This window comes from Clarias gariepinus, chromosome 16 (assembly GCF_024256425.1).
Source record: "Clarias gariepinus isolate MV-2021 ecotype Netherlands chromosome 16, CGAR_prim_01v2, whole genome shotgun sequence".
Lineage (NCBI taxonomy): Eukaryota > Metazoa > Chordata > Actinopteri > Siluriformes > Clariidae > Clarias > Clarias gariepinus.
The window spans coordinates 18,067,501-18,080,321 of record NC_071115.1 but is presented as its reverse complement, the minus strand read 5'-3'; the positions used below and the strand labels follow the sequence as shown (position 1 = coordinate 18,080,321).

Genomic DNA, 12,821 nt, shown 5'->3' with positions numbered 1-12,821 from the left:
AAACATTATAATTTACTAAGGCACCACAGTTTTTTTAACCTTAATTTTCAAAAAAATTCAAAAATAAATGATGAATTTATTTTTGAAAGCAAACAAACAAACCTTATTATTAAATTTGGGGATTATAATGGAAATCCAATACTGAGTACCAAATTACATAAAACATCCACATCTTAATGTGAGAAGTAGCATTACATACATTTCATTTTAATGTTCATGTTAATGCTAGTATTTATTTATTTGTGAAAAGGAAAGAAACAGGAAAGGTGCAAAAAACAAAAAAGAGACAAACGAGCAATACAAAAAAAAGAAAGAAAGAAAAAAAGCAGTTTTTACTAATAGAATTTACAGATTTATTTTATTTATTTTTTCCAAACAGATAAAATATACAATCACCTTCAGGAGAACATTAACAATGTAAAGAAGATAAAAGTAAGAATAAAAAAAGAATAAAAATCAATTACAGTAAGGGGGTATGTTGCTTTAATAATAATAATAATAATAATGTAAAAGCAAGGAAAGCTATCTAAACCTAATCAGAGTCAATAGAAATCATTTTTTTCATATATTTCCAAAAACCTGACACATTTATTATTGCTAGTCAAACAAAAAGACAATGAAGAAAATGTGAAAACTTCCAGCGCGCTGTGACGTCATTTCCCTGCGACTCCTCGTAGCTGAGTAGAAGTTGGCAGGCTGTGTGGGTCTTTCAGGAGGCAGAGATGACTGCTGTTGAACGAGCTTTGAAAACCCATTTTGGGTTTGAAAAGTTCCGGTCACAGCAGCAAGAGCATGTGGTTAAAGCGGTGATAAAAGGTAAACCTTTAGAAACAGGGTTTGTTTACTTTAGTTTCTTGAACTGGCTAGCTAGTCGTAGCTCACTCCATCAGCATTAGCCTGGTCCAGCTGGTCTAGTGAAGGGTTTGGGCGTTTAAAAATGACCCTAATTGCTTTTGAGGATACTGGGTTTACGGTTAAATCGTGCTTTGAAGTGACAGGATTCTAAAAGCACTAATCTGCTGTGGTGCTTCCTTTAAACGCAGGTGACAGAGATGTGTTTGTGTGTATGCCAACCGGCGCAGGGAAATCTCTGTGCTACCAACTTCCTGCAGTGCTGGCCACTGGCATCACACTGGTCATATCTCCTCTGATTGCACTTATACAGGTAAATACAGCTTTTTTATGCCTTCTGATGCTTTTGTCTATTATGATTATTATTAACTATCCATGTAAACATTGGCACTTCCTACACTGTGATGTAGGAACACTGATTATAGTCACTTTATTTAGTGACTTTATAGTCACTAAGACACTTTATGCACTCCATACTGCACATAATTGCCTTTTGCACAACATTAATTGCGGACATTCTTTATACATTTATACACAAGTAGACACACTCTCACAATCGTGTGTGTATGTGTATATACTAGTGCTGTCAATCGATTAAAAAAAGTAACTAATTAATCGCACAATTTTTTGCAATTAATCACAATTAAAAGACTGAAACTTTTTGGATATTTAAATGTAAATAATTAATGTAAACTCAAGACAATTAAACTATTTAAATTCAAATATGATTGTTTATTGGAATTTTTGTTTAACTTGTAACACAGATTTTCTCATGTAAACAACATACCTGCAATAAACCATCAATATTTTCCAAATTAACTGTTGGCTTAAAAGCCATATTTATTACAGAAATAAAAACACAGGTATGTGCCATTTGTGTCATTTGAATTTCAAAACAATCAATGCAATTTACATTGGCGAGGCCCTGTAGAGATTGTTTCGGTGGGGTGTTTTGCTTTTAAGTGATATGTCAAAGACGAATTACTTCTCTGGTATTTAAATTCGGCTTTGCAAAATGTACAGATTACTTTTGTTTTATCCACAGAACCATCCGGCAGAGTTTTATACTGAAACTTTCCGTCTAAAAGTCCTTCCTTGGTCTTATCCATACTTCTTTGCACGTTGAACACACGTCGGCCACAACAGGAAATAAAAAAACTGCAACCGCGTTAATTGCGTTAATTTTTTTTAATGCGTTAAATATTTCAAATTAATCGCATGCGTTAACGCACTAATTTTGACAGCACTAGTATATACATGTATGCATACTGTATGTGTGTATGTTTATATGTAGATATATGTATGTATATATGGATATATATAGATATGTATATTGTGTATATATAATGTGTGTGTGTGTGTGTGTATATATATATATATATATATATATATATATATATATATATATACTTGTACTCACTCTTTTTTTCATTTATATTATTTTATATATTATTTATAATACTTGCACAATATTAATACTACTGTATTATTCATATGTATATTTATTCTTATGATTGTACACCACTATTGCTTGTGTAGCTTGCACATAAGAATTTCACTTACATGTACTGTACCAGTGTACCAGTAACGTGATGTGACAATAAAAGTGATTTTGATTTGATTTGTTTATTATGCTTATTTAAAGTCAATCTCATTTGCCACATAGCCGTCATCAGTTATGCGGTCCGACAGGTTATTCTTGCTCTTTTCGTTCTATAAGCTCTAACATTCATTCATTCATATTCAGTGGTCAGAGTAGTGCTGGATCTAGACGATGTTAGAGGAACACAGGGCAAGAGGTGGGAATACACTCCGAAGGGGTCTGCATAGGATGCGCGTGGTGACTGGGTACGGTTCCACTTTACCATGAAGACGGTCCTGGCCTCTGCTTATCCAGACAGATGTTTTTTGAGTACTTGTGATTGCAGTTGCTCAACATTTTACATGAGCCTTGAATAACAAACTGGACTCCTAAAACACAGTATAACTGCAGATAACTTGCTATCCATTATCACTCAAATAGGATGCGTTCCCTGTCGAGTCTGGTTCCCCTTGAGTTTTCTTCCTATTGCCATCTCAGGAAGATTTTACTTGTCTCATCAGCGCTTTCTGTTTAATGGGTTCTATTCAGTGTCTCCCCAGTCAATGCTGTGCAGATTTGAATATGTAACATCAGTTTATTTGTGCCTGTGGTGCGAGCATAAATGGATTCCCCACTTGTGATTTTCACAAAAGAAGAGCAGCCTGAGAGCAAAATTCAAGACCAATAGGAAGGTTTCTTATAGAGAATCATTACTGGTGACAAGACTCATCTGGAGACATTAAACCGGTGATGAGATTCATCACCATGAGCCTGATAATAAACGGCAGCATATGGAACAGAAACATTTGCAATCGCCAAGCAAGAAAAAGTTCAAAAGTCAACCATCATTTGGGAAATTTAGTTGGGAAAAAGTTTACTGGGGTTTTTTAGGGGTCAGTATTGTAACATTATTAGGAAAAAAGGTTTCCCCCCTTTCGACAGTGCTTGTTACGGTGAGATACTTATTGAAGAGCTGAAACCTAAACTTCGGATTAAAAGCAGAAGATTGCTATATCTAGTGTTATAGTGCTAAAGAAATGAGATGGCTACTGGAACTTTTACAACTGGGTTGAAATGTATTGAGGTGCTTTTGTATAGCATATGTACATATGTCCTCTTCTTTGTCTTCATTTCTTAGGATCAGATAGAGCACCTTAAAGCACTAAATATACCAGCATGTTCCATCAACTCAAAGCTTGCATCAGGAGAGAGAAAGCAGATCCTAGCTGATTTGCATAGTGAAAAGCCTCGGCTCAAGTTGCTGTACATTACTCCTGAGATGGTGGCTTCTCCGTCCTTTCAGCCGTGTCTGAGCTCGCTGTGCACCCGCGGGTTGCTCGCCTTCCTGGCAGTTGACGAAGCCCACTGTGTCTCTCAGTGGGGTCATGATTTTAGACCTGACTACCTTAAGCTGGGGGACCTGCGCGCTCGTCTTCCTGGAGTCCCCTGTGTGGCCCTGACTGCCACAGCACCCAAGCGGGTGCAGGAGGACATTGCACGCTCACTGAAGCTGAAATCACCGCTCACTTACACCACTCCGGTATTTCGGAAAAACCTAAAATACGATGTTATATTTCGAGATTTGCTGCCTGACCCGTATGTCCATCTACATGCATTCGCCAAGGAGGCACTCGGGGGATGCTCAGCTGAGAAGGTGAGACCTTTTTTTTTTTTTTTTTTTTTTTTTAATGTTGTAAAACAATGGAGACACCAGTTGCTTAAAACTTCAAAAAAAACCTTCTTGTCACTCTTGTGTGATTATTGGTTTATAGCAAGCAGAAAAGCCTGTTTTTCTGAAATTAGGATTATTCACCATCGGGACAGCTTTACAGGACAGCCATGAGGCAGATGAATTTTTCCCACACCCAAACATACACTCACGTACTGTACAATATACCGGACTTTGGACATTTTCTACACTTACACACTGAAAATGTTGTATGTAAATGTAAATATTGGTATCTGGTGCACTGCAGTGTCTATTATTTGTATGATACACTTGAGCTACTTTCTTGGAATGTTCGTAGATCCACGGTCCGTTCATATATAGAAATTCATAACGCGAATGTTTGTGAGTCCGGACTTTTTGCTAAATTAAAAAGAAAGTATGCATGTAAACATTTCTAGCGTGTACGTCCTAACTAAAACAGCACCTAGTGGTGTAGTACATAGATATACTACAGTTTGTACTATGTTATTGATAATGTTTAGATAATATTTCTTAGAGTTGCCAGGTCTGACAATCTAATCGCACCCTCATCTTTAGTTGTTTATTATATTGCAAAACCCTGGCTTGGTGATCCCCTGGTATTTGTGATTGCTGTTTTAACTTTCTAACAGTCTTTTGCTTTGACTGAATTAAGGGTTCAATTCAATTTAATTAAATTCAATTAGATTTTATTTGTATAGTGTTTTTAAGGGTTTAAGTCTACATCTAGCAAGTGTAATTTCTTGCACACACTTTATCAAACACTGCCGACCTTTAGCATTCTTAGCCAAACCCAGGCTCTGTTCTGTATATAGTAATTAATAAATTACAAAGTAAGATGACACATGGAAGTTTTATGAATTATGATCATTCCAAACAGGTTAAATGGCTTTTCGATAGTAGGTATGAACTCGATGAGGATATTATCAAATCATCAACTTTTCAATCGGCTCACCCAGTAATCCATGTTCTCCACTTTTAACAGTTTTCATGTAATACTGAATATAAAGCAATATCAGCTGAAGGCCTTAAACTACAATACTTGCTTAGAATTTATAGGACTTGATAAAACTGACTACACAGCTTGTCTTCCTAGTGCACATGCTGCTTTTTGCTCTGCACCAAGCTTAAGTCAGGCACCTGTCATTTTGAGGTCAGACTGTTGTCATCCCACATTTCTGAGGCATCTGTGGCAAGTAGTGCATGAGAATACTGCAGTAGCATTCTGGAAGTGTTTTTAAATGGAGGTAATTTTAGGAATGGATAATATAGGTGGTGACACAGTGGGTTAGTGGTTAGCACTGTCGCCTTGAACCTTTAGGGTCCGGGTTCGATTCCTCAGCCAGGTTCTAAGCTCTGTGTTTTCTCCCACAGTTTAAAGACATGCAGATAAGGCTTACTGCTGTTTCCCAAATTGCCTGTAGTGTCTGAGTAAATGTGTGTGTGTGTGTGTGTGTGTGTGTGTGTGTGTGTGCCATGCGATGGATTGGCAGCCTGTCCAGGGTGTACCCTGCCTCATACCCTAAGTCTCTTTGAATAGGCTCCTGTATACAGGATAAAGCGATAAAGACAATGAGTAAGATACGATAGGCTTAAAAGGCTAACCTTGGTATCCTGTTTCAGATATCCAATAAAATGAAAATTAAATAACCAGCTAGAGATGCCATCATCCCTCAGACTTCCCAAGCCGTCATCTGCCTTTGAGACACTGAAGCAGCAGGTAGACCGCCTCAATATTAGTGAATTAGACATACGGTTGCAACAGTATGGGACTTCCATGGGATGATAACCATCTTACAAAATATCACGGATTCATGGTATCACATTATATGGTACTACAATGATGATGATGATTATCATCATTACTATTATTATTATTAATATCAGTTACCTTGAAATATCTGGTATACCATGAAACCGATGTACCTGTATAACCTAATTGGATATAAGGATAAAAAAAACTGGTCCTTTAATACTGTTCTTCCAAACTTGGCTCATCACCTTTAAGCTGTACTTTAGGAATTCCTCAGGGCTCAGTTCTTAGTCTGTTTTGGATGTTCTTGGCTTTTATAGTCACTGCTACAACTTTTTTTTTTCTTCATTCATAACTTCTCCAACTCATTTGACCCTGTGTCTCTCCAAGAAATAATGGAAAAAATAAATAAGTGTTTTTTGTATGCCAGGCCTCCAGCATCAATAGAAACTGTTTCAGAACTTCACGCTTGCTTGCCAGCATCACAAAACGTCCTTCCCTGAGGTCTAAGCATGCTTGTAATGCAAGAGCTCACTGTGTGTGTGTGTGTGTGTTTTTTATTTTTTAATTTTTTTTGTGTTTTGGCTTCTCATTGGGGCATAAGTCTTTTGCTACATTCAGAATATCTGTATGTCTCCATTCCTATTAAAAAGCTCTAAAGATCTAACCCTTAGTAAATAGCCTTGATTTTTTTTGTTTACTTTGAATTACTTGTTTTATCTTTTTTTGGATCAGCTAAACCACTTGTATAAACCAGTATTAGTCTTGACTGTGTCATGAATTCTCATAAGTTGTTCAAAGACATTGTGCCATAAGTGTGCCTTGGAGGTGTGTATTATACTAAATATTAATACAAAGTCTCCAGAAGATATGTGTTAATGTCCCAGCTAGAAGTCTATTCAGATCATGCATTCCGGCATCCGCAAAATACTTCTGTTTCACTCCTTTTCCAAAAAAACAGTTTCAGAGTTTTGGGCTTTAAAATGTGAACGATCTGTTGCCCCCCCCGATGGCCCTTTCCACTTTTTAAGCTAATAAGGATGCAGGAAATGGGACATCCATTGAATACACATGACTGGGGATGGTCCCTAATATGATGTCATTTATTAGCTTAGTTAAGTACAGAGAAATACAAAACAGATAAAGTTTTTCATTTTTTTCTGTGTAGACACACACTGGACACCCATTTGAGTATCTACAAATAACTAAACAGTGAATTGCCTTTTGTCAGGTAATTGTAAATGCATAGATGCCTAAGCTATTATTGGAGCCTCAGTCTAAACATTTGAACCTATGTCTTTCTCCAGAATGTCTCTGAGATCTCTAGAAATCGATAACCTCCTTAATAAACCTCACATTTTACCATATTGTCATCACTGGTTAATGATTTTTCCTTCCACTTTTAAATTAACTGCTAATTATTTCACCCTACGGATAGGTAGGTTCATCTGTAATAAAATAATGGATAAACTTTAGCAAATTGTAATAATATTGCTTTGGGAACAAAATTCCCTTCTGTTTGCTTAATAATCATTTTAAAATGTGTGAAATGTTATTTAAGTGAATAAAAGTTACAGGACGTTTCTTGAAGTTAGATAAAGATCTTAATATGTGCAACATAAACACAGTTTATTGAAAAGAGACATTTTTTATTAGATACTCAATAGAAACTTCTTTGTACCTGTAATTTATAAAATCATGCAGATACAGGACAGGAGCTTCGGTTCTCATCAAACATTAGAAAGGTGGAAAAAGTGACCTCAGCAACTTTGATCAAGACATTTCAAAAACTGCTGATGGAGGATTTGCATGCTGTCTAAAGAGCTGACTCAGATGTACTATTAAAGTCCCCAGTTTATAGAATTGTTTGTTTTTAATGATTTTTTTTTTTTTACATGTTTGTAAAGGGTTGTGGGATTGTATACTGTCGCACAAGAGAGAGTTGTGAGGATGTCGCACACAGATTGACCAAACTTGGGATCGTGGCCAGGCCGTACCATGCAGGTAACTCATTATACATTTCTCATTGAAGTGAAATGAAATACTTTGTTCTTTTTTTTTTTTCAATTAAAAGATTAAACGTGCTATTATTATTATTTATTTTTTCATTTTATTTATTTTTTATAAATGTCTGTTTGAAAAGGTCTGAAAGCAGGAGATCGCACTGATTCGCAAGCTGATTGGATGGAAGGGAGGGTGCCTGTCATCGTGGCCACTATCAGCTTCGGGATGGGCGTTGATAAAGCCAATGTGAGGTGAGATAGGATGATCCCTTTCTATCAGCAACGTATAATTTGGCATGCTCCAAATACTTTAAATTCATGATGCTGTTTGTGCAAGTGTGGTCATGCCTATATGTGGAATGTCTTGATATCTCGCAGGTTTGTAGCTCACTGGAACGTGGCGAAATCCTTGGCCAGTTATTATCAGGAATCGGGACGTGCTGGCCGCGACGGCCTTCCATCTTCCTGCCGCATATACTACTCTCCCAAAGACAGAGATCAGCTCCGCTTTCTCATCTGTAAAGAGATCACCCACAAACAGGCACGTACAGTAGTACTGAAATGCGTTTTAAGGGACATTTAAAAATGTACAACGCCACCTGTAGAATCGTTAGCGAACTAATGATTTTTCCAAGGTCATGTATTTGTTGACATTAGTACGTTTTTCATTTCATTAATTTCATTGGGTTTAATTCAATAAAATCATATGGCATTTTTTAAGAAGTGCATTGTCATAAAGCAGCTGTGCAGACATCAAGATATAAATATTGCATTTAGTAATTTATAAATATTCCATGCATAAACGCGTCCCTAATCAGCTAGGAAGAAATCTCAAGAGAAACCAGACCCCAAATTTCACTCATCCGAGGGAAACATCTAGGGGATAGTGCAATTTCAGTGTACATATTTTTTTCTTCTGTAACTTTATATTTCAAAAGTGTCAACTGTGTCAACAGGAACTTGATCATGAGTGTCACTATACTGTAGATTTATTTACAATTAGATAACTAGTTAAATGGGTCTCAGAGGTCACACACAGTGTGTCTGTTTATAACTTCCTCCAGATAAATTCTTTTTAAATAATACATTTTTCATACCTTACTCCTCCTTTAAATGTGCTGTTTCAGTGTCTATGTAAATGAGCTACTCCTGTGCCATGTCCCGGATATCTTTTTACATGAGGTCACGATAGGGGAAAAACTATCTAAAACCTAAAGATGCCCAAAAATCCAAAAATGTCTAAACCATTAGCAATACTAAAATGAAACAAAAAAAAGAGATTTTTTTTGTACACACACGGAGATGCAACTGAATATTTGAGAAAGAAAGACAATCCGTGCTTTTTTTTTTTTGTATTCCAGTTGGCTTCTAGCATCTCTTGGGCTTCATTGACTTATCCTAGTGCTTTGAACACCAAAGTGAACTTCAGAGCAGAGGTGTACACAGGCCTGTTTTATTTTTATGTTACTCCCATATACCACCAAAGGGGTTTTGACCAGCTCACCCACACCTGCTATTTCATGTCATCATCTCGGTTTATTTAACCGTTCAGTATTCTTATTTGATTTGAAAGCTCTTAATGAAACACAGTTGAAACTCAATTGCATTACAGTCTTAGTCTTGTAAGCAGCTAACTAATGAAAGTACCCTTTTTTTTGACCCTCAAGCTTCTTATCTGAATGGATACATAAAAGTTGGAACTGCCCACTCAAATTTTATTATTATTATTATTTTGTAATCCAATGGGATCCCAGTCCTGATGCCTACTCAGTTTAGGTTTCTAAATCATATATACACTATATGGCGAAAAGTCTATAAACACCTGACTGATCGCATCCATATAAGTTTGTTATACATCTCATTTACGATTAAGTCCCACATTGCTTTTAAAATAGCTTTCTGATGGATTTTGGAACCTGGTTATGTGAATTTGTGCTCATTGAACCACAAGTGATATCTGATATTAAAGTCAGCTAAGGAGTGCTGGCACATAGAGGAGGAGACATTTTGATGCCATAGCACAGTGATTCTCAAACATTTTCTGTCATTCCCTACTTAAGGGGGTGGGCGAATTTTCAAGCCCCACTTGAAAATGGCCAACTGTACTATTTATTGAAAAATCTATTTCTAAACCAGTAAGATCAAATAACACCAAGTTCAAAACAGATAAAATACACGTGCAATTGTTATAACAGGCTTACTTTGTCACTTATCTAGAGCTTTCTTTCAAAGAAGTTAAGTGGCTTATTAACGTGACTGGGGTGTGTTGTCGATAAGTGTCTTCCTACTTTGTCTCATGCTGTCTGCTGCCAGCGGTTTAAGACACAAAACACACAGAGGTCTCTCCTCTGCCCCACCATCCCCACCATGAATCCAAGCGCAACATAGGCTTCATCATGTTTTCCTTTCAGCTGGATTTTTGGTTGATTAGGCTGATGATGCTGAATCACCTGCTTATTTGTGGTCCATGTAACAAATGTATCCATTGATGTTATTATGCTCACTACATACAGTACGCTACTGTGTTATGGTCTATGGGAAATTACAAATTACAAATGCCCCAGACCTAGGCTAGGATTGCCCACCTAAATTCATAGGTTTATGGTTTACAAATTATGACAAATGAATTTAATTATAAAGTAAGCAATATAAAAAAAATGTTGTATAGGGGGAAAATATATAAATTATATATTTTTTTCATATACCACATGTGTATTTTTATATAGCTTATTTTATAATAAAAATCATTTCCTGTAATTTTTCACCACAAACAGTATTTATTTAGTGTAATTTGTGATAAATAATTTGTTATTTGTACATTGACAAACCCCTGCACAATAAATGTGCCATAAAATAATAATTTTGGGGGATTTGTATTACTCGACTCGACGGCTGTCACGTGCCTAGGGTTAATTATAATAGTAATAATATATTCAATAATAATAATACTTTAAATGTATGTCCTAATATAGTATTTGATAGAGATTATATAGGGGGGCAATCCGTGGCAGGAGGGCATTTTAGCGCATAACACCTGTTTGTGTCCGCGGTAAAGTTAGTTTTATATTCGCATCTCCGAATTCAATAGCTGCGTAAATAAACCCACAAATAAGATACCCAGATATATTTCCTCTCTACATTGTCTTTAAGCTCCATCCGCCTTAAATTATACATGTTTAAAAGCATAAACACCATTATTCTCTACGGCGCAACGAATGAGTTAGTGATCATCGCAAAATGCCGCACAGCAACAAAAAGCGTAGTACGATATTGATCTTCCCTTCTGTTCAGCGCCTGAAGGATCAAAAAGCAACTTTGTTGCCACACTAGAAATTAAAAATGCCAGACTAGTACTGCCTGAAAAAATAATAATGTTTAACAAAAATACAGAAACATCAGCATACACACTGGAATAAATGAAATGACATATATAATACCGAATGTTTCCTTATATATTGTTCCTCTGCAAATAGCATGCCGACGTTAAACCGTTATTGTTGCACTATGGTTCCACTTTTTCTCTGATGTTATTTTAATTTACTTGTATTAATGATCCATTTCTTTGTGTTTCATTATTTAGTTTCAAGTGTCCGATAAAGAAAATAAAGATTAAATAAATCAATAAAGAAAAGCATGAATTAGAATAGGTACTTTCCTATTATTTTCCACTAATTCCCTCCCGTTCGTTGCGCCCCATCTGTCATGTCTGTATTCCCCACTAGTGGGGCGCGCCCCACACTTTGAGAACCACTGTCGTAGCATATGAAGGCATTCTCAATGCTATTGCCCTCTTGTTTATAGAAATGTCAAGGTTTATTGTATTTATTAAAATATATTCAATCAATCTGGTCCTACACATGCAAATTTTCAGACTTCTGGTATTTGTTGGGGCGGCTCAGTGGTTAGTGCTGTCGTCTTGCACCTCCAGGTTCCGGGTTCGATTTCCGCCTCCGGTCTGTGTGCATGGAGTTTACTCCACGTATGTATGTTCTCCGCGTGCTTGTGCCCTGCAATGGATTGGCACCCCATCCAAAGTGTACTGAATTTGAAGGAAAGGCGATGAGGTGGATTAAAGCTTAAGTTTAAATTTCACTTGTGTTATTGCATGTCTTTTTTTTTTTTTTTTTAAAGATCCCTTTCTTTTCAGGAGAAACGAGGTTCAGAGAAAGAACAGGACAAAGCACCTCTGCAGGACTTTGAAGCCATGGCTGCTTTCTGTGAGCAAGAGGGGTAAGGGTTCATACAATGCACACACAAACTTAGTGGTAATACATTTGTTTTTATTTAATGGTCTGTAGGCTTTAGGTAGATTTACATGAAATAGAGGAGCATAAACTTTGATATGTATATGTAGATAAAAACACTGATCGGCTGTAACATTACAGTACTGTGTGGGTTATCCTGTGCCACCAGGGCACTCGGGTCCCGGGGATTAACTTTATTAGACCTCTGGGGTGTTGTGTTGTGTTGTCTGGCACCAGGACGTTGCCAGCAAATCCTTTTGGGTTCTGTGGGTTTCAACGCCGGGCTCGCTGTATCAGACTTCTTTGTCTGGTGTATCCTGTGGGTGCACCGGGTGTTCTGTGCCCTTCTTTTGGGGGCAGCATGGATTATTTTGCCAATTTGTGCTACGTTGTGTTTTCTGTGGGATCAGACCGGATGGGCTGACATGGTTGAGTTTTGGGTGACTGTCACCATTTATCTGATATGTAGATTTAATTACAATTTTAAACAAACTTGGCAAAAGATATTGTACCCCCTGACAATGCGTGAAAAGTATAGACTGTGCCACCTGTAGGACAACAGAGGAACGGCAACATTTTACCACTTCAAATGCAAACATACATAAATAAAAAGATAATAAAAAATGTTTTGACTCAGTGTGGCGATACATGTCACATTAAAGATCACAATATTTAATTG

General features: G+C 36.8%; 1 protein-coding gene across 2 annotated transcripts in view; it reads left to right on the top strand.

The window, feature by feature from the left end:
* The first annotated feature begins 681 nt into the window (after positions 1-681).
* The window catches only part of recql5 (RecQ helicase-like 5), a 43,742-nt gene continuing 31,602 nt past the window's right edge, over positions 682-12,821 (top strand). The window contains exons 1-7 of one of the 2 annotated variants that reach the window (XM_053514556.1): positions 682-816; positions 1,044-1,165; positions 3,573-4,088; positions 7,803-7,899; positions 8,039-8,150; positions 8,277-8,439; positions 12,046-12,128. In XM_053514556.1, the coding sequence (XP_053370531.1) occupies positions 723-816; positions 1,044-1,165; positions 3,573-4,088; positions 7,803-7,899; positions 8,039-8,150; positions 8,277-8,439; positions 12,046-12,128 (1,187 nt within the window). In that variant the 5' untranslated portion in view covers positions 682-722. Of the gene's footprint in view, positions 817-1,043; positions 1,166-3,572; positions 4,089-7,802; positions 7,900-8,038; positions 8,151-8,276; positions 8,440-12,045; positions 12,133-12,821 lie in introns of those variants that run through there. The other variant, XM_053514557.1, reaches the window with a different exon arrangement.